This window comes from Pleurodeles waltl, chromosome 3_1, assembly GCF_031143425.1.
Source record: "Pleurodeles waltl isolate 20211129_DDA chromosome 3_1, aPleWal1.hap1.20221129, whole genome shotgun sequence".
NCBI lineage: Eukaryota > Metazoa > Chordata > Amphibia > Caudata > Salamandridae > Pleurodeles > Pleurodeles waltl.
The window spans coordinates 576,050,230-576,073,388 of NC_090440.1; the positions used below are offsets into that span (position 1 = coordinate 576,050,230).

The window sequence follows — 23,159 nt, forward strand, 5'->3', positions numbered from 1 at the left end:
CCTGGCCCAGGCTTCCCACTTTGGATATAGGAGCCTGGGTGGTGCTATTGGACCTGCAGGATGCTTATTTTATCCTGCAGGCCCACAGATGCTCCCTGCAATGTAAGGTGGGCCACAAGTTCTTTCAGTTTGCCGTGCTCCCTTTGGGCCTAACTAGTGCTCCTTGGGTATATCCACAAAGGTGATAGCAGTGATTCTTGCTCATATTTGAAAGGCAGGTGTTCCAGTCTTCCCCTACCTCGACTGGTTGTTAAAGGCCGGCTCGCCACAGTTAGTTGCAAACCACTTCCAGACAATGGCAAACCTCTTGACATCATTGGGGTTCTCAATCAAGCTGCTGAAGTCGCACCTAACCTGGATACAGTCTTCTTTCTAGCCTTTCCTACCGGGCAGAGTCTGGACTATGATTTCAATGTTTCAGCCTCTTTCTTGGGTCTCAGTGAGGATGGCTCCGGGATATCTTGGCCTCCTAGCTTCCTGTATCCAGATGGCATATGATCTTTGTAGTAGTACCTGAAATATCCACCAAGTCAATACCAAGGTAACTTGTCAAATTACATCCCGGTGTCGAAGGAGTTTACAAAGGACCTGCAGTGGTGGCTGCTAGACTTCATCTGAACCAACGGCAGACCCCTTTCTCGTCCACACCCAGATATGATGGTGGTGATGGATGTGTTAAAGTTAGGATGAGGAAGTTATCCGGGTGAGGTGGAGATCAGGGAACTCTCTTCTCTGGTAGAAACCCATCTGCACATCAGTTTGCTGCAGTTGCAGGCAATTTGTTTGGCATTGAATGCCTTCTCTCTGTCAAGGGACAGCTGGTGCAGGTTCTCATGGACCACACCACTGTTGTGTGGTAATGCAACAAGCAGGAAGGGTTGCAGGCTTGGGACCTATGGCAAGAGACAATATGCCTCTGGCTGGCTGAATCATCAAGGGATTTCCCTGGTGGTACACCACATGGTGGTATCTTTAAACACCAGGTCAGATAAACTCAGCCGGCGGCATTTAGTAGATCACAACTGCGGCAACTCAGCCAGCGGCATTTAGTAGATCACAACTGCGGCAACTAGTAGATCACCAATGGCAGTTACATCTAGATGGGCAGAGGGCATCTTCCGACTATGAGGAAAACTGTGGCTCCATCTTTTCGTCACTGCCAAATGCGAGCAATATCAGCATTTTTATGTGCTGGAGGTCCTAAGAATGCTCTCTTGGAGACACATTCCGTTTAAAATAGAGCATAGGACTTCTCTATACCTTCCTGCCCCTACCTCTCCTGTCCTGCATTCTGAAGATTAGGAATGACCAGGCCCAAGCCTTTCTAGTGGCTCCCATTGGGCCAGGAGAGTATGGCCCCCAGAACATCTAGGCATGAGAATCTGTCATCTGATCAGGCAGTCACTTTGGGAGGACCTCCTGTTACAGAAGCAGGGCTGAAACCTGCACCTCCATGCTAGGAGATTGAGCAGCAACAGTTGATGATCCACTGTGATTGTACAGCCTTCTAAATCTGTGTACCTCTTGCTCTGAGACAAACTTGTGGTTTGGGGTGGTACCTGCCAGTTGGATTTGATGCTGACAAAGCCGTCAGATTTAGTGTTTTTTTGCTTTGTATTTGGCCCAGCAAGGTCTTGTTTTTTGGCGCAATTAAAGGTTACCAGTTGACCCTTTTGGCATTTTTACGTTTTGTCGGACCAAACATCCTTGTTCAGATCACCGGTTGTAATCCACCTCAGCCCTTTGTGATGCCACAGTTTACTCTTTTTGAACCACTGAACAGTTGTCCTTATAATATCCACACTTGCAATCACATCATCACATCAACACTTGCAATAACATCCACACTTACAATAACATCCACACACCAGGTGCGTGAACATTCGGCTTTCTCTGTCTGTCCTCCCTATACTGCCTTTTTTCTGGTTAAACTGGTGTTGAGGACTCAAACTGCAGTCCTACCAAAGGTTGTAATGTCTTCATGTTGGACAATCCATCACCCTCCTGAACATCTTCACTCTGTCTCACCCCTCGAATGAGGAGGGGACACTCCATCGTTTGGACCACAGAAGATATATTATATTGAGTGCACCAAAGAACATTGAGTGGACAATCAGCTCTTGGTTGGGCTCTCTGTGGCAAAGAAGGGCAAGGTAGTGCCAAAATGGAACATATCTCAATGGATAGTCCTCTGCATTAAGATCTGCTACTCAGTGACTACCAAGTAGCCTCAAAAAGGCCTAATGAATAACTCCACAAGGGCCAAGGCTTCTACAACTGCATTGACATTCTGATTGTCTGTCTTGGATATCTGTCAGGCAGTTACATGGGCATCAGTGCACACATTCACAAAGAGCTATGACCTTGATAGTCAGGTCTGTAAAGATTGACATCTTGTCCAGTTGGTCCTGTAGTACCTTTCAGTCTCAACCATTCCACAGACCCACACTATTAGACATGGCATCCTTGGCATGATTTCCCCCCGACTTTTTGCCTTCTGACCTCTTGTTCTGCTAACTTCATTTTTGCAGGCTTAAGGATTCTGGTCACTTTACCACTGCTAACCAGTGCTAAAGTGCATGTGCCCTGTCCCTAAAACATGGTAACATTGGCCTATCCACAATTGGCATATTTAATTTACCGTATGTCCAAAGTAAAGTGCACTGCATGTGTCCAGAGCATGTAAGTAAGTGCTAGTGGTGAGCCTGCAGCATTGATTATGCCACCCACCTCAGTAGCCCTTTAAACATGACTCAGGCCTGCCACTGCAGAGCCTGTGGGTGAAGTTTTAGACGGTCATGTCGACATGGCAAATTAACCTTCCTTCTTAATAAATAAAGGCACCCCTAAGGTAGGCTCTGGACAGCCCCGTTGGCAAGGAGCAGTGTTTTAAAAAAGTTGGACATGTACTTTAAAGTTTTATATTTTCAAGTAGGGTAAAACTCTTAAATTTGTTTTTCACTACTGCAAGGCCTATCTCTCCCATAGATTAACATTGGGATTATCTTATTTCGTTTTATTAGTGTAATTTCCAGTTGGGACCAGATAGATATTTTGAGTTTGGTGTCTCTGGGCTCACTATTTAAAATCCCAACTTATGGTAAAGTTGGATTTTAAGTTGCAAGTCTGAAAATGCCACTTTCAGAAAGCTGGCTTTTTCTTACTTTAACCATTCTGTGCCTCTGCCTGTCTCTGAATACACGTCTGGGTGAGTGACAGCTGAGCTCTTATGCATTCCATCTAGACAATCACACACAAAGAAAGGTGAGGGCCTTAATCTTTTTTCACTTTCTGAGGAACATGGTGGCCGCGTGCTAGACTGTTGTGGGTTCTGGAGGAGGGACTGTTTCAGGCATTGTGGGGGGGGTCCCCAAGCCCCCACACCCATCTACCCTGCACTGGAACATAGTACCTGAACCCATACCTGGGGTGACATGTTCCCCCATGCAAATCAGGGGTTGCAGTGCCTCACCCCCTGCCAGTGTCGAGGTTGGGCATCCTGTGTCATGTCTCGCTGCCGGATGGTGTTGGAGTAACCAGGTGGGAATATGCGACTCATGAAATGTAGCACACAGGATTGATCCTCTTCTGGATTCTCAAGGAAAGGGTCAGCACAAGTTGCTTGAGGCGAGCCGGGTGCCAGAGCAGACGAGCTGTGGTGAGCACAGAGAAACCTGCGTTTGCTTGGAACTTCGTCCAGGGTGCAAGTGTTACTGCAAACATCTGCAGTGATGCCCCCCGGCTTCAGGGGTGTCGAGGGGAGAAGGAGAGTTATTGGACCGAGTGGAGAGGGATCTGTTTGAACGTGCACTGCTGGAAAAGAGGCGTATCCCACAGCTCTTCCCAATATCTATACAGAAAAGTCGAGGTAGGCCGGGAGGTAAATCAAGGTATGCGCTACGAGTACACCCTCCAAACAAGTAGGTGGTAAATTCAGACTTAGATTTTGACCCTGGGGCGCAGGGTCAAGTTAAAAGTACCTGTACAGAGAGTGACTGGAGGGGCTCTTCAGGGGCAGAAAGTGAAGCCTGTGAATCCCTTTAAGCAGGCCAACAAATGATCCAGCAGCAAGGGTCAAAAGGGTACCACAGCCCAAGTAACCCCCTTGCTAAATTCCCTCTTTAAAGTGATGGCTGCAGCAGCATCAAGTGTACGATCCAAGCCCCCCCCCCCTCACAAGATAGGGGTTTCTGTAAGCAACAAAGAGTCATGCAAGGGGGCAGAGGACCTGGAAACGGCCTCAAATACAGCTATTCTGCATACCCCACGGGTAGCCATTATGAATAGGTTTGAGGCGCTGGCTCTCACAGAGGATCCAGAACAGGTGGAAAGATCAGACCCAGTAGCCCGGGGCCCTCAATATAGGAACAGCGTCCTTCTGGATTCTGGGGGTGAGACTGGTAGGCCATACAGGTCTGGGTAAGTAGGGACCTCTGAGGACTCCCTAAGAGCCATATTACAGAATCTGAGGGCCGAGATGAAAACAAGGTTTGAGGTCTCAGAGGCCAATCAATCTGGAATCCAAGCCTCTTGCTCAGCTTTGACTCTGTAAATGGATGAAGTTGCTGCACAAAGTAAAATACTAGAGAAGAAGTGGCTCAGATTAAGCAAAACGTCAAGTAGAATGTATAAGGAATCTCCCAGCCGTCCAAGCAGAATCAAGAACCCGAGGGAGGGTTCTGGAAGGGGTCAAGAATCCTGTCAGGAGGAATCATCTCAGGATTCTGAACATCCCAGACATGGAGAAAAGAGATGATATTAAGGCTATTATTATATTGCTAATTCGGGACACAGTCCTTAAACTGAGGCCGGATATAAATTTAGAGCCAGAGATTCACAGAGTGCACAGGGACCCCTTTAAAAGGAGCCAGAATCATTCAAAACCCATGAAGATCTTAGTTAACTTCCTTTCTTATGTAGTAAAAGAAGCTATCCTAGATGCTGCTCTTAAGAACGGCCCCTTTACCATCAAAGGGTACTCTTTCTCATAAGGTCAGATGTCTCTAAGGCCACTGACCAGCGGCAGTAAGAGCTGGGCAGGCGGATGGATGAGCTACACAAACTAAGGGCAAAGGTGCAAATAAAATTTCCGGCAATGTTGTGCATTGTGTGGAACAATCGAATGTGCAACTATCGGCTCCGGAGGATGTCGATGAGTTGATAGATCGATTAAGAAGCACACTAAGGCCCTCATTCTGAAGCCACGGGCGCCAGAAGACCACCAGTGCTGATGGTTTTCCGACCACCATATTACGAGTACTGAGGGATTTCCGCCACAATTTGGGCGGAAATCCTCCAGTAGTCGTGCTGGCGGTTGGAGGCGCATTGGGCGGTTCCACAACCGGCCTCACCCGCCAAAAGGACTCCACCAGCCATATTATTACCTGTAATATGGCCTGGTGGTGTCCTGATGGTGGGGCGCTGCCGGCGTTGGAAGCGCCTGTTCCCGTTCCCTGCCGGATCACCTCCTCGCCGAACAAGGTAAGTTGATCGCCCGACAGGGGAGGTGGTTAGGAGGGTGTGGGTGTTGTGTGTGTGTGGGTGTTGTCTGCGTGTGAGAATTTAAGTGTGTATGCATGTTTGTATGCGTGTGTGTAAGGGTGTTTGAATGCGTGTGTGTATGGGTGTTTGAATGCATGTGTGTAGGTGTCCGAATGCGTGTATGATTGTTGAAGCGTCTGCGTGTTGAATGTTTGTGTAAATGCGTGTATGGATGCGTGTGAGTGAATAAGTGTATGCCGGGTGCGTGTGGGTGTGTTTGTGCCCATATGTGGGGAGAGGAGAGCTGTACTGGAGTGGGGGGAGCTGTACTGCAAGGGGGGAGACGGGTGCTGTACTGGAAGGGGGTGGGAGTTCTGATATGGGAAGGGGGTGGGGGGTATTGGGATTGCGGGGGGAGGTTGGGGGGAGTCGTCTGCCATTGACAGGAAAGAAATATTCTGTCACCGGAGCCTTTCCACCAGGGTTTTTGTGGTGGTGATACTGCTGCGGAAATCCTGGTGGAAAGCTGACTCGTGATACCGCCGGCAGTCTTCAGCGGACCGCCGGGTCGGAGATGCTAATCTCCTGCCCGGCTGTCCAACCGTCCTGGCGGTACAGGCGGGGATGTGGTGGGTTGCCAGAGGCCAACCCGTCACACACACATAATGTGGCGGTCTTCACCGTGGGCGGTGAAACTGCCACCGTGGCTCTGGTGATCTTCGGACCACCAGGGTCATAATGAGGGCCTAATTATTGAGGCTCCTTTTTCTATCCTCCTTTATGGGGTGCTCATGAATAGGGGGTGCGCGGCGGCTGGGGAGGTGGTTGGGCTCTGTACACTGTGGGTTGTAGAGTTGAGTACACATAAGTCCCTCCCGGGAGGGTGGCCCACTGGCATTAGAAATGCCAATTAGCAGACAGAGGGTTGGGGAGGAACACTGGGTGAGGAGCGAGGGGATGGGGGAATAGTCCTCAGGATCTCCAAGCTGTCACTATTGTTGTTTTTGTTTACTTTAGTTTGCCACATATGCAGACTTATAAGCTGGGGGAAAATGGTTTAAAAACACTTCATTACTAAATGGCAGGTGGCAGGTAAAGAGGTAAGTTTCCTAACGTGGAACGTCAATGGCCTTAGGTTAAAGAGGAGGCAAAGACTGGTATTGTGGTATCTTGAGGAGAGTGGGCTCAGGTAATGATTTTGCAGGAGACCCGCTTAACGGCGACCGGAGCGCAGAATTGTTTACTCTGAATGTAGGTGGACTGAGCTTTGTAGTTTCGGATGTCAAGATTATGAATTCATCTGCATAGGGTTTTATGGCCTGAACGCAGGTGATCCCTCTCATTTCTCTAACCTGGAATGGAATCTGATAGAGTCCCCCTGGCCGGTGATACTGGCTGGTAATTTTAGCTCTCCGATGGATCTCATCCTGGATAGATCTACTAGGAAAGATTGTGTTAATACACTTAAGATCATGTAAGCACTAAGGAGTTACAGGATTTTGGGATGGTGGAAGGAAGGTGTTATATGATTTGGCAGACTAGGGGGGTACACGTTCCACTGTAAGAAACATGGTAATTTTTCTAGGCTACATTTTTTCTTTGTAGGCAGTAATATAACAGATAGGATTTAAGGGATCTCCCATCTCCCTGGGCATATTTCTGATCATGCGGCTGTGAGCACGACTTTCAAATGCCCTGTACGTAGGCAGAATGTAAGATGGACTTTCACTCGCCCTATCCTGCTAGATGAAGAAATTGTTAAAAAGTTGGAGAAGTTTAGCTGGGACTTCTTTATGGATAATACAGAGTCCGCCTCCCTTGCTATAGTTTGGGACACTTTTAAAGCCTTCATACGCGGGACGTGAGTAGAATGGCTTGTCTAAAGAATAGACTAGAAAAGGTGGGTCGGATGGCCATCGAACACAAAATCTGTGCTTTGGAAGCAATCTTGCAAGGGCAGAACCTATCCCAGACTAAGGCATGGGTTTAAAATAAAATAGATGAGGCTCAGCCTAACTTCAAACTTATTCTGGAAAGAAAGTACAGGGAGAAATGGTTGGCAAGAGCACAAGTCCATTTGAGTATGGGGAAAGATCTTTGGCACGCCAGGCGTGAAAAGCAAGATCAGAGCGATCCAGGTACAACATCAAGTAGTTAATTATTAACCCACCGGGGGACAGCTCTGAGAAGGCAGGGGAGATGCAGGAGCAATCTTGCAGCATTATTACAAAGAAAGTCCTACCGGATATGAGAAATCTAAATAAATGATTAGGGGACAGGGTCTCCCAGGTCTCACAAAGACAAGGAGCGAGGCAGTTGCGGCACAGATCACCAATACTCGAATCATGCCAGGAATGGGAAGGCTGCTGGGCCAGATACTATCCACTCAGAATTGTGTAAGAAGCTAAAAGTGGTTATTGTGCCGATATGGGGGAAATTGATTAATAATATATGTTAAGATTGGCCAGATCAGAAGGGGTTTGTTTCTAAACGCCAAATCCATGAGATAACGCCGCAATTAATTGGCTGTATGCTACCGATCAGTCGGTCCCTTTGGCAGTTGATACAATAGATGCTGCCAAGGCTCTCAATATGGTCTGTTTGGTTTTCCTGTAGGAGGTGTTGGTGGTATTAGGTTTTAACCCATGTTTTATCTCAACTTTACAGAATTTGTATGCTAATTCCACTGCCAGAATTCTGTTCAGAGGTGAGTTCACGAAGAGCTTTGGGATCTCCCACGGTTAGAGGCAGCAGTAACCCCTAATCCCCCTTTTGTTCAACATTTTTATCAAACCATTTGCCCAACTCCTTAGGAAAGATCAGCAAGTAGTCCCCTTTACCATAAATCAATTATAGGTTATGGTTGCGCACAATGCCAACGACCTGATAATCTATACATCTGACCCTGCCCGGACCATCCGCAGGTGGAAGAATTAACGGGTGAGTTTGTTGCCCTATCTGGATATCTGTGAACACAGCTCAATCAGAAATTGTGTTGGAATATACACAATTGGGAAAGAGTGGTTCCAGACCTGAAATCTTTAGGCATCACATGAGACCAATCACAGGGGGTAGTTCCAGCACTCAATCTAGTGAGAGTGGCTAAGGGAGATAGATTGGCTCCTTCTTGATGGAGAAAATCTGCCACTGACCATCTACAGTAGGGTAAACTTGATTTGAATGACAGTCCTCCCTAAGTTGATGTATCGTTTTAACTGTATCCCACTTGATTTCCCCCAAAAAGATATTGCTAAGATACAAGGGAAAATAATAAGTTTCTTATGGGGCAAGCCCTCCTGGAAAAAACTGAGGTTGAATGAACAGGGGCTGGCTCTCCCTGATTTGAATCTATATTGTAAGGTATTTCAGTTTAGGAATAGTAGGGTGCTGTTGGGGGTCCCAGATGATTCAAAGTGGGGGAGATCGTTTTGGAAATCACCTCGGGCGGGAGCTTGAGGCTTCCTGTATAAATTTGGCGCTCCAAAGTTCTTTAAAAAAAAAAAAAAAAAAAGAAAGTCAGTGTGAAAGTCTTGATAACAGCTCTCAGGCTGTGGTATAAATTCAGGAAGTCCTTGGCCATCATTTATTATTCCAGCTTTTTGCCTGTATCGGATTCCCCAGGTACCCCAGAGTGCCTATTGTATGGGTTGGGTCTTCCCTCGAGGAGGGCCAGGTTAACAAGTTAGGGGGACCTAACTACAGAGCAAGGGTTACTTTTTTGGGAAGGGCTGAACGGAAAAACCGAGGAGCTTTTAATTCAAATACCTGCAGCTCTCCTCTTGGTTTGCAAGTGCCAGGCAGGATTTCGGTGGGGACTGGGAAGCGGAATCACTTATACAGGAAACACTTACTTTAAACAAGGTGGTATCATTATGGTACTGTAAATTCCTGAAAGCAGAGGACAAAACTTTAGCAGCACCAGGCTTGGTATGGGAAGGGATAGTGCAGGAATCAAAGTTCCCACAGTTATGGTAAACTTCTTTACGATTACTGTATTCCACAGTTAAACTGGCTAATCTAAAGAGAAATAAATTATTTACTATTAACAGACTAAACTAGACTCCCCAGAATATTGCAAAGTTTGCACAACCGCCAAATCCAAGATGTAAGCGATGCAGCCTGTGCACGCCAATGACAAACATATGTTTGTCTCTTGTCTAGCGATTAGTGTGTATTGGAATATGGTGGGTAAAATGATTGCTGAAATTCAGGGACACCAGATTATGTTAAGCCCACCATGGTGTTGCTTGGAGTGGATACCGAGACATGTCGCCTCCTTGGGAGGCCGCAAAGGTCCCTGCTGTTTTATATGGTGTTGCTAGCCAGAAGGGAGATATGTAAACCTGTATCAACAGATAATTTTAGATGTTGTGGTGTGTCGGTTAAAGAAACTTTGCGGTCCTGTGATTTAACCAACTTGCCCAACTCGCATAGGTCTGTTAACCCAACTTGAGGTGGCTAACGCCACTGCTAATGCATCAGGTGCGGGGCCCCTCCCTCTGTAACACTGCCCGTGATTGCGACAGCTATAGTGTATGAAAACACCAGGAAATGGGTCTTCCTGGGTTGGACGGGAGGGAGGAGTTGACACTTGCACCTGAATAGGACTGTACCTGCCCCACACAAAGAGCTGCATAACCCCATGTGGTGTGTCTGGAGCCAGGGAAGGAAGGACAGGGACTTTGTGCAGTTCAAGGGCCTTGCATATCATACATACATATCCCTATTTGTCAGGATTATTTACATTGTACTGTTGTTTTTGTACATTTTGTTAGTTTGTGTATAGTACTCAGAAACTAAGATAAAACTATTGCGGAGAGGTTGTACATGTGTTTCTCTTTTGATACTATGTGATTAAGACAGTAACAGTAAACAGAAACATTAAGTAATGAGAAAAGCTTTATGGAAATTGTTAAAGAAAAATCAAAATAAATAAGAACGTTTTTTTGTAAAGTGATGTAGATTGTTATATGGGTCTGGCGACTTAGTATTCATTTCCACTGAAAGGAAAATATTAAGTTAAGCGAGATCTGTTGTATTTAAGATTTTGGTTTGGTGTCTTCACTGTTTTTACTGTATTAAGTGTTGCACAAATACTTTACACATTGCCTCTTAAGTTAAGCCTGACTGTTCTATGCCAAGCTACCAGAGGGTGAGCACAGGTTATTTTAGGGAGTGTATGTGACTTACCCTGACTTGGATTGTGGTCCCTACTTGGATAGGGTGCATACCTCTGCCAACTAGAGACCCAATTTCTAACACACACTTTCAGAGGTACCAGTAGTGTAACAAAACTTGAGGGGGCCCCTGCAAAGAACATAAAGGGGGCACACCCTCTGGACTCACTCAGGCCAGGTGCTGTGCTCAAGTGGTCTCTGGGAGGTTTTCTCCCCCCCCCCCCCAACACTGCAGGGGCTTCTGGGGACTTTGTTACACCCCTGGGAGCTACTGCTTTATTATCTGTTTTGAAGGTAAGGAATCTGCGGTTAGAAGTGTCCATTTGGTAACACTCTTTCTAGTGGATACTTTATCGGACCTTGGATTCTTCCCTGCCCTCACACCTCCCTGTTCTGTGGTATCTCCCTTCCTTTTAAAAAGATCCGAACTGCCAGGACACCCCAGATATGTGTGTCCCTTGCTCTGTGTGCCTCTGGATTCAAGCTAGCCTGGTTAATGAGGTATGATACCCCGAAACCGGTCCAAGGATGCTTGTTTGTGGTCCAGGGAGGACCTGGCCTGACATTTCGGGCTGGACTGTTCTCATGGGGAACAGGGTCAAGACTGATTTTCATATGGCTGTGTCCAAACTGGGGTGGCATGGTGAACAAAAGAATGATGAATTTAACCCAGATCTGTGACTGGATGTGAGTGTTTGAAAACTTTCAGACCTCCGTACATCATCCTTTTGTGTTGCTACAGTTGCCCTAACTGGCCAGGGTATGCCCAGACGTGGGTCCCTTGCTCACTGTGCCACTGGATTAAAGTTAGCCTGGCTGATGAGAGGCGATACCCCAAAACTGGTCCCAGGATGCTTGTTCCCGGGTCCAGGGAGGAACTGGCCTGGCAGTTCGAGCTGGACTGTTCCCCTGGGGAACAGAGCCAAGACTGATTTGCATATGGCTGTGTCCAAACTGGGGGAGGGGCATGGTGAGCCAATGAACAATGGATTTAACCCAGATCATTGACTGGGGGTGACTGTTTGAAAAGTTTCAGACCTCCGTCCATCATCCTTTTGTTTTGCAAAAGTGGAATTCCTGTCAAAGGTAGTTACGCTCTTCCACATCGGGTAATCCATCATCTTGTTCACCACTCTGAGGATGAATGCCTGCATTGTCCTGACTCTAAGAAGGCCCTCAGGTTTAACATTGATTGGACCAGACATAATAGTTTGGACAATCAACTGTTTGTGGGCATCTCCGATGCAAAACAAAGATAAAGCTGTGCAAAAGAAAACCATCTCCAGATAGATTGCTTTATGTATTTTTATCTGGTATGGACTAGCCAGAAGCAACCCCCAGAAGGCTTGTGCACCCATTCCACCTGAACCAGGGCTGCTACCACTGTGATGGCGCATGGTGTGCCAGCCTTGTACATCTGCATAACTGCTACATAGGCATCCCTTCACTAATTTGCAATGCACTATTGCCTGGACAGCCATGTCTGGCGAAATGGGGTGTTTGCCTGATCTCTCCTGCAGGATTTGCTAGTCTGAGCTATTCCACATTCCCACTACCTGGGGAGGCGTTGTTTTGGTATCCGTTCATAAGATAAGGAATCTGCAGTTAGAAATAAGACCAACCCACCCTCCTCCCAATTTTGTGGAATGGACTCATGCAGTCCATACAGTCTGTTAATAAGATCCCATATCCAGAGATCTGCACACTGGCATATTCTGATTTCTGCAGGGTCCTCGTCTGGCGATGTGGACAGATATCAGAAAGAAACTGACAGAGGTGCGTGGAGGTGGTACAGAAATAGTGGCCCAAAATCATATCTGGGGTGGAATAGATCTGAAGTGGACCTGCATGTTACCACCTATCAGTGTGCAAAATAAATGCTATCAGAATGCTCCAGATCCGGTCTGGTGCCTGGAGAAATTCACAAGGTGAGGAATCTGCAGTTAGTCTCTCTACCAGAAAAGGTTTTGCCAAAAGGTAAGTAATTTGATCTTCGGAAAGAGTTAAAGCAGCTTTGAGAAAACTATCTTCTTCATGAACCCTAAATGGCCAACGAGCAGGAGCAGAAGGGAGATGCAATGTGTAATCTGCTCCTTTATCTTACTTAGAGCTGTTCTGGATATTTTAAAAATCCTCCCCAACATTCTAGAGGGAACTTTGACGTTGCCGGTTGGGAGGGAAATCTGGGTCTTATTCCAGTTAATTTTGTTGCCTGTGAGGGCTCCAAATTTAATGTATTCCTCATAATGTTATTGGATCATGATTTCCTGAGATATTGGGTCATGTTCTTGGCATACATGGAGACCAGGATAGGTCAGCTGATGTAGCACATTGTGCAGTGATGTATCAATTTTTGCCCCGAGTAGTCCTGCTGCAACTTAGCAGCCAGCGCTAAAAGAAATGGTGAGAGGAGGCAGCCCTGTTACGTCCCACATGTGATTATCATAGTTTTCGGCAAGTCTTCATTAACACTGACCATAGTTGTTGGCAACACATAATGCAAGCCTGTCCCCTGGACAAATAGCAGTGTTTGACTGACCTCGAAGGCAAAGGAAGCTGCCTTTTGGACCACTTGTATGTCCCACACAGATTTCCTCCGGTCTCATCTGCTCCTTGCTCAGTCCCCGACATAGTTCATGACCACCATCTTGCCTTACGCCCACGCGGCTGCCGACCACCCAGCTTCAGTCTCCGTTGTATCAGCAGAGTGGCACACACAAAAAGAGTGGCGCTATGCTTAAGGGGATGTGGCCACCCCACACCACGCATCCGTGCGAGCATATTTTCTGTTGTCCCAACAAAAGTGTTATTTAATTTCATCTTTACGTAGGTTGGACATCTCCAAAGTCAAGAAAGCAGTACTGATCTTTTTTAATAGTAATGATTGCGCACTTCCCAGCAGGTTTGTAAAACTCAAGAGTTTGGTAGTATGGAAACCAACTGTTGTTTTTTATGTTTTTGAATCAATCTGTGACTAATATTTTTCTTTTGTAATCGTAAAATTCATGAATCATAGTTTTATGTATTTTTTAACTAATTGATTCTTGCTGATTTTGACATTTTAACTGTTTAATGTTTAATATTTGTGTTCAGTTTCTGTTTCTGTTGCAGATGGCGGACTTGTAATTTAATCTGTTCTATGCTTTTATTTTATTGACATGGTTTTAAAGAACTATAAAGTTTATTCTGATTCTATTATACTTTCTGCTTCTGTCTCTATGGATGTAGCATTTTAATCATATTGCAAGTATATGATATTTTAACAGTGCCACTCAAGCTAGTATTTGGTAATCGTAGAAAGAACGTGGGAGTTCCACCTTCCTTCCCAAATAAACATTGATGTTTAGAAGTAATAACTTTGATTTCATTTCCTTTCCAGGTTATCTGAATTTCTGAAAAATAATAGCATATATATTTTCTGGCCTTTACATTTTTACATTTCTTACGAACCAGTTTTTTTCTGCTTTATTTTGATTTGTAGGAAGTAGAAGGTGAAGAAGCAGACGAAGACGACGATGCCAACTGTGACCTTAAGGTTAGTTATTTATTAACAAGACAATACCGTTTACATTACCTTATACTTTTAATTACATTTGTATATTATAGTGCATTAAAATTAATACTTTAAAAATATTACTGTAGTTTTTTTTTCCAGATATGTTTAGTTGTAATCTGACTTCATCTTCACCCATCTTGACCTAGTAAAAATAACATTAGTAATGAGCCCTAACAGTACTACCTAAGTGCATACCTGGGTGTGATTCAAATGAGTGACCCTGAACCATCTTCAAGCCACAAATACTGCTCATAAACATAGTAGAGATGATTTTGTTCGGGCATTGTAACGGGTTGTTAGTCATTACATTGCAGGTAAGTACAGCAGGTCTGTAGTACATACAGGCCGGATGGCCTGTTGGTGCTGGTGCGACAGGCATATGCACCTGTTTTCTGCACTCCCAAGACCCAGTAGCATTACAGAAAGGGCCGCATACAGGAACCACAGCCACTTGTGTGGCCCCTTTTGTGATGCATTTAGCGTCAGCCCACATACGGCGCCCGTGCTACCTTAAGGAGGTGTTTCCTCATCTGCATGGAGGTGTGGTCTCATGCAAATTATGCAACATTTTTTTTCTGCACCCGCACTGTGTTATGAATGTGGGCGCAGAGGCAAAAAGCCCGTTGGAGGGACAAGGACTGTGCCCCTGAAAAAAGGTGACACACAGTCTGCACTCCCTTAGGCTGCCCCTCTGAAGGGAAAGAGGAGGCCCTGTTGATTCACCCCCACCGTCACCACTGGCGTTCCCCTGCAGGTGAGTACAGTCACTCATTGCACCTGTCTCCAGGGGACACACCAGGTGCCGCATGCACAGCAAAATGCACTTCAATGCATGTCACTAAGTGCACTGTCCGCAAGGCGAGCAAGAGTTTGCAGCTGCCTTGGGGGCAACTGGCCAATTGTAATAGGGTGCACTGTCCCTGTTTGCATCTGGCACACCTGTTTAAATGGGCCCAGAAATCATTACTTAGCAGCCACTACATCAGGAGTACCCTTACGTTGTAACTTTGCAAATAAGTAATATTAAATGTATATATATTGTGTGTGCCCAAACACATTTTAAATGTATACTTCAAAATTGAATTTCAAGTCAGATAACTAAAGTCACATTTCTTATCATTTTTATGTTTGATCATAAATTATGTATATATTTATAGATGGATAGATAGATATATAGATAGATAGAAACGACCCGTCCATAGAACCGAGGTCGCGTTTTGGAGAGGTTCGTGAAATGCCAAAATACTTTATCGAGCAGAACACTTCAACACGTTTTGTCTGGCACGTGCATTTTCACTGTGCAAGGCCATCATTATTCTTATGTATTTAAAGTGACAGGTGACGCAGTGCAGCACATGTGCTAAACATAGAAAAAAAACAGTTAATAAATATGACAAACCAACGCATAATTCAAATTGTTGCATACCAAACAGGATTGAAAAAGCTCTAAACAGATGCCATATTATGTGTATAATATGTAAGTTTATTGTTGAGTTTAGTGATGATGAATTTGCATCACTAGATTAATTCCATGTCACCGACATGATCCATTTCCCTGGAGTAGTAGTGCGATCAATTGACGGTGCATATCAAAAAATAAAAATAGAGAAGCTACTACGTGGACCCACATTACATATCTCATACATTAATGAATTCTAAATTTCTGTGTCAGAGTTTATCTCGCTCTATGGAGTCAGTATGAAAGGCACACTATTATTACAAATAGTACTCTACAAATACATTGAAAGACGCTTTAATAACATCAAAATCACCTCAGTGAAAGTGCAATATAGACAGGCGGTTAACCACACCCGTTATCAACTTTCAAGTGAGGTGCTCAAATTGCTATTCAAATAAACAGCTGCTTGATACAAATACAAGCCATGCCTTCTGGGCTAATGTTAATCATATAAACAATCCAATACAGAAAATACATTTAAAAAAATAAATTATAACCACAGGTCTTGTGACATCTTCAACAGTGAAGCTTAACCTCTGTATATGTGTGTGTATTTAATCTATATACTTTTTGTATTAGGTGATTTCCTACTGTCTTGAACCCACAGCCAGGCCAGCTGGTGGCCAGTCCCTGGTCGAGCATCACCTTTAGCCATGTGCAGCGTGGGGTTGACTGTAGGGCACCCTGTGGGTGGCCATCCCCTTGCCACTCACGGCCTTTGCCAAGGCCCTAAGCCCATCCCCCTCAAGGGTAGCCAACTCCCAAAGGTTGTGCTTAGCGTAGGATTGTCCTTAGGGCCGGGCCTTCTGGGGACTGCCTTTGACCATGTACAGCATGGGGTTGGGTGCACGCCCAGGCCTGCAGACAGTCCCTACGCTCAACCCCCCAGAGGCGACCAACACCTCGTTGCAGGCCAACCCCCGCGGGACTGCAGGACCCCACGTCACATTTTTGTTTCTTGCAGTACCCGCAGACTGAGCCCCACAATAGTACTGTAGTGCTGCAATTTATTTTTTTTAATTTGACCTTCTGGAACACACCTACAATGGCCAGGAGTGTTGGGGTTCATAAAGCAGGGCCAAGAAAAAGAGAGGGTCCCAAAACACATTTTCCTCATTCATTTTTCCATAGGAACTTTAGACACAGCTACAGCCCAAATCACTGACTGGATTGACATCAAATTTGGCTGAAAGCTGATTCTTGGTCTAGAAAGAGTGCTCTGAGAGGCCCCGGGGGCCCGATACCCTGGGGCCGCAGTAAATAAAAGAAGGCAGGGCATGTGGCTACCTTGCAAATCCCATATCCCGGGGACTGATGTCTAATGGAAGGCAAGGAGGGCCCTCCCCGAGCCTAAAACGGCCCTAGGGAGCACATCCCTTGGGGCTGAATAAATAAATGAAGGGTGGGGGCACTGTCCCCCTCCTGGAGCCTAAGTATGCCCCACGACCCCATTCCGGGGCCGAAATATCTAATAAAATGGAAGGGAAGCAGCATGGCCCCCTGAGCCTTAAAAAGGCCGTGGGGACCCAATTCCTGGGGATGTATTGCTTCTCTCCCAGAACCTTTAAATGCCCAGGCACCCCATCTCCTGGGCCGCCTCAATTACTGTGTCTCGGGGAGAACACCCCGGGACACAGTAGTTTCCCTGCCTGCACTGATGCAGGCAAGGAAACATGTGTGCTCCCGCCTAGCAGGATAGTTTTTAATTCTCCTGTCAGGCGGGAGCAAACATGTCTTACCTGCCGGCAGGAGAACGAGCAGGGAAGGCAAGTCTGCTCCCATTTGGCAGGAGCATGTTTTAACTGTCCCAGTGGGAGTAGACTTATGTTCTGTTTCCCTGCCTGCAATCCTGGGGCTGGGCAACAGAACAAACAATGCTCCTACGCAGAGGAAGCATGCAAAAAAACAGCTACTCCATCCAGGTGGGCACAATTCCTGCTCCCTCACCATGCAGGAAGCAGGCTTGAGTCCTAGGGGCACTGGAGCTCCCCTGTGCCCCCAACACATGGTTTGTGGGTGCCGTGAGTGGGCACCGTGGCACCTACTTGTGGTCCCGGGAGATGGGGTCCCCAGTGGCTAATAAGGCTTGGTGAAGGGGCCTGCCCTCTATTTCAATTGAATTTGTCCTTGGGGGTGGGGTTTATGGGGCCTAATGAGGCTTGATGAGGGGGCTGCGCACCACCTTCCCCTTAATGTGTGTTGCTTGGTGGGTGCACCCACCTATAATTTAGAGAGGCCCCAAGGGATTAGTTCCACAGGGCCACAATATGCTTCACGATGGGGGCCACAGGTCCCGCCTCCTCTCTTGAATGGAATTCAAGCAATGGGGTCGCTCTGCCAATTACGGCTCGGGGAGGGGGGCAGCACACCACTTTCCATTAATGTATATTTTGGCCCCAGGTATGGGGTCCCTAAGGACAAAAGGGCAACCTTTCACTGTGCGTGGCGTGGGGTTGATGGACTGCGGTTGGAGGGGTGGGTTGATATATTAATATATATTTTAAAATATTTATTTTTATACTAGTATGTAAGTGTGTGTGTGTGTGTATATATATATATATATATATGTTCATATATATATATATAAACATATATATAGACACACACACATATAAATTAATTGATTACATTCAAACATTTAATTTACTACTAGTACTTTCCTCTGAAGTAATATCCCCTGCATTGTAGTGCCTGCTGATATCAATGTAGCAAAACTTACCTTAATGGGGAGGAGATGTGGTGTAACAGTCAATGCTGTCGGCTTTGGAACTGGGGAACCAGGTTCGAGTCCCAGCGTCACCTCAACATCCTGTGATTCTGGGCAAATCACTCTATCTCTCCCTTCATTAAAAAAAAATATATATATATATAGCATTGTGTAATGCAATCTGGTGCTCATGTGTAGTGCTGTAATGCTCTTGGGCCAAATTTGCGCTAAATAAAACTGACGTCATAAAAGAGCTGAGTTCACACTATAACTTTTACAGGTAACACTTTTTGTCTTGGAAAAATTGCTAAATATTCTGAAAATGGCAATTAACTTGAAATCAGGATTCAGAGATACGACTGAGATTTGCAGGGTAGCAAGGAATCAACAGTGGTATTCGCAAAAAGACTTGAGAGTCGTTGGCAAACTTTGAAAAAAACAGTACTACTAAACAGTAAACCTTTGCTTTATTTCAAACACCATGATTTGTACCAAATAAAGCAGCTAAATCTAAGGTTCCAGTGACAGTTTCTGAGAACCTTTTACCAAATTCTTTGTCACGTTGCCAAAGTGAGGATATTTTTCTCACTCATGGTCCAAAAATGTTTGAACATGCCTTTTTCCAACAAGTGACTAACATTCAAGGGCATAGCTTAGGCGCACTGAGCTTACAAGTGTGTGAATCTTAAATTTCTTTAAAAAAACAAAAACAATGGGCTGCAGGATGGAGGGCTGAGATGACCAAGATTTCGGTTGGGCTGTTTACATGAGGAACAGGGTCAGTACTTATTAGCATTAGGTGGGCTTCTGTCTAGAGTGGCACAGTAGGCGAATAAGCAATGGGTTGTACTTCATAGTTGTTACATCAGATATAACACAAAAATCTGAGGTTAAGAGTGGCCCAACATCAACTGGTGCACTCACTCATCAATACACTGTTGACTAACAAAACCACACATAAAGGAACCTTCTCCCATGACAACAGCTCTGGCTTCATTCTGGAGATTCATGATCTGCCTGCAGCTCAACCAGCTGTGAGCACTGTGCCTCACCCATCCCAGCGACCCCAGCAGACAACCACAAAGGGTCAATATAAAAAACGGACTGCTTGGCCGCCACTGTCTTCGGGCCATGGTCGGACCGACCAATACATTTGGAAACACCAAGCCGTAGCATCGAAGGAGACTGCTTCGGAACTAGCCACTCCGGCTTCAGAGTCGAGCTTCAAAGCCGAAAAGTTGGTGCCGAAACAGTCAGAGTCGAAAACATCGGCGTTATAGCCAAGATCATCAGAGACCAGCAGCAAAGACGCTTACAGATCTGGGACCGCTGAACCCTTCTTCAAAGACTACAAGAGGAAATCGACACCCGGCAAAAGATCCACCCACAGACAGGCCAGATAATCACCCGTTCTCCTCAAACTGCTGCTCAACCTTCCAAGGGGCAACTATCTTTTGAGGAGTCTTTGGACATTCCAACTCCTCCTAAGCAGAAAAAGAGGATGGACAAGGCCACAAACATTTTACACATTGCTAGTCCACCACCCCTGCCTGCTGCATATCATTCACCTCCTGCTTCGCCAGCTGACCCAACACCATATACACCTTGAGGTACCTCACTCATACATGGGGGACAAGAATAAGGGGACACCTTTGGTTAGACAGCCACAAGATGACCCATGGGCTACATACAACACTGATCCACCAGCGGATACAGACCCTGACCTGTACCATGCAAAACCCCCTCTACCCCCATGATATCACTTCCTATCATGACCTTATTGGTAGGACTGCCAGCTTCCACAAGGTACAATTACACAAGGAGCCCCTAGAGGAGGACTTCCTCTTCAAGACTCTTTTCTCCACACAATGCTCGGCCCAGTACCTCCCAATGTTAACGTGAATGCTCCACCACACACCAGATTGTTATACGGTTCCTACTAAAACAACAGGAATGCATATTCGGATGACAGAACTTCAGAAATTTGAAGACAAAGCCCGTCCATACCATCAGGAGCTATCAGCGTAATTCTTGGCTAGCTCACAGTGCCTCACCTACACCCCTACCTTTTCTGGGGTCGAAAGTAAGTGTGGCAACCTGAACGTGACACTCTGACTCCCAATAAAGTCATGGAAACAGATCTTATACTTTCATTGTATCCCATATGCATGCCCAAGCAAAAACGCAAGAGAGATGGAAGGTTACGTTTTCAATACATTTATTGAAACAAACGTAGTCTTGCACAGAGAGAATGAACTGTAACAATTAGACAGATGAAACAAAGCAATGTTATCAGCATTTCTATCATGGTAAAGAAAATAAATATTCAACCATGGTAAATGATTTCTAGATATTCCTACATGGCCTTAAGCCTGTTCTGAGAGCATATTGGTTGTACCCTCTGCTCGATCTAAGAGGTTAGCCTTAGCCCCATACCCGTAGAACAGTGTCAGGAGTCAGCCTGTAGTATAAGTGGCAATCTTTTTAGGAAGTTGGTAGATTAGCGGCAGCAGAGCTGCATGTCGAACATGGCATTCATCCCAGGACGGTCACGGCTGGAGGGCCCTCTGATTAACTCCTACTCACCCCACGGCCACTGCATCTTTACATAAAAACCACACTGTTAGAGGCACAGCTCTGATGCAGTGATATGTCTAGGTGTTAGAAGCTGTCTCCGAACGAGCAATGCAATCACTTGGATATTGTGTACTATGTTCCTAGCCTTGAACGGAATGTACTGATTGTATGTTGAGAAAAGGCTAACTAAAACAAGCAACTTGTATAATATATTCTTAGAATAGTATCATGGAAGAAAAATATATAAAATGTCACTACTAAAGTGATGCAGCTAAAACATGTGAAATGTAAAAATAGAAAATAAAGCTAGAATAGGGCCTCACTACAAGATACTCAGTAAGAGCGCGATTAATAATTTCATGGTTGGATAAGAAAGAAAAAACATCTCCTAATGATCCACTCTACATATGGGATCAACTTCCTCCTGACTCTTTAGTTGTAGTAACCGCACGGAAAAGAGCCAACTCTCAAAGCACTGGTGGCACCCCTCCAACTGATAAGACGAGTAAGAGACTAGACACTGCAGGCATAAGGGTAGCCGCCAATAGGCCAATAATTGGCGCTTTGCCAATGCTATTTGCCTCCTTTAAGGGTATGATTGGGCCCACTGGATGAAATGGAGGAGCTCCTCCAATGCCACCCAGAAGAACACAAAAAAAGAGGCTACCAAATAGCCTCTAAAGGCAAATTAATGTCTAACACAACCATATGCTGTGCCCTTGATGCTGTAGATACTGCTTCTAAGGACGTAAATTCAAGTGTCCTGCTACTGAGGCATGCTTGGTTTCAGGTCCAAACCAGAAGTCCAGCAAAACTTGCTTAAACAGCCTTCTGATGGGGTACATCTTCTTGGCTAACATATAAATATTTTAAAAAGGACAATGAAACAGCAAAAGCCCACCACGTCGCTTTTCGCCACTCATCCTACCACTTAAGTTCCAAGACTACTTCAGAAATTGCCACATCATACCAGTGTCCACAAACCCAAAACACCTCTCCAAGAGACTATTTCCAAGGCTTCTACAGAGGAAACAGTCAAAAGGCAGAGGTAAAGGTGGGTCTCCCAAAGGATCTTCCACCCCCAGTAAGCCCTGACTCACCTCTCATCCCCCCCAATCACATAACATCAGTCGGGGGTCGCATCCAAGAGTTCTTTCCCACTTGGCGGAACATCACCTCCGACAAGTGGGTGTTAAATATTATCTAAAATGGTTATAGCTCACTTCCACACCTCCCAATATTCCACCTCGCAAGTACAAACACCACAGGTTACTCCGGGAAGACGTCCAAGCCCTCCTCCAAAAAGGAGCTATAGAACTTATCCCCCACCATCAGCAGGATACTGGAGTTTACTCTCTATTCTTCCTCATTCCCAAAAATGACGGGTCCCTCAGATCAGTCTTGGATCCCAGGCCCCTAAACAAAGTCATTCTCTCAGAGCACTTTCACATGATCACTTTTCAGAATGTCATCCCACTACTATAACAAGGTCACTTCTTGGCCGCACTTGACCTCAAGGACGCCTATTTCCACAGTCCAATCCATCCTGCACATCGCCTGTACCTCAGATTTGTAGTGAGCGGACAGCATTACCATTTGAAAGTGCTCCCCTTTGGAGTCACTACCGTGCCCAAGGTCTTTGCGAAGTGCCTCACGGTGGTGGCCTCTGACTTACGCAGACAGGGTGTCCACATCTTTCCCTATATGGGCGATTGGCTCATCAAAAGTGCCACCCATCTAAAATGTCTCAAACACACTCTGGTCACCATCAACATACTTCAAGAACTAGGGTTTACAATCAACGTTTCCAAATCCTGTATCCAACCCCTTCAGATCAAACCTTATCTAGGGGCAATTCTCAATTCAGAGATGGGCATGCCTACCCAAATGTCGCCAGGATACAATCCTTTTAGGCAATCATTTCTCTATGCCAACCAAATCAGCAGGTTTCAGTCAAGACAGGTACTAGCCTCTTCAGCATGATGGCTTCTTGCATTGCTTTAGTGCCCCACACCTGGTTACACATGCATTCTTTGCAAGAGTGCTTAGTACACCAATGATCTCAAGCGGAGGGTCAATAGGAAGATCTATCATTGGTCGGCCGTCAAACTTGCAACTGTCTACAACGGTGGAACACCAACAACTTGTTAATCGGCGACCATGCCTAGACCCAGTTCTGCAGAGGACCATAACAATGAACTT

The 23,159-nt window shown here is 45.7% G+C and overlaps 1 protein-coding gene across 3 annotated transcripts in view; it reads left to right on the forward strand.

Annotated features, from left to right (window-relative positions):
- Window positions 1-23,159, forward strand: part of NAP1L4 (nucleosome assembly protein 1 like 4) — a 597,513-nt gene that overhangs the window by 480,826 nt on the left and 93,528 nt on the right. For all 3 annotated transcript variants that reach the window (XR_011201382.1, XM_069223015.1, XM_069223016.1), the window contains exon 14: window positions 14,140-14,193. Coding sequence is in view for 2 of the 3 variants with exons in the window: in XM_069223015.1 (XP_069079116.1) it covers window positions 14,140-14,193 (54 nt within the window). In the remaining variant the exon portion in view is untranslated. The remainder of the gene's footprint in view (window positions 1-14,139; window positions 14,194-23,159) is intronic.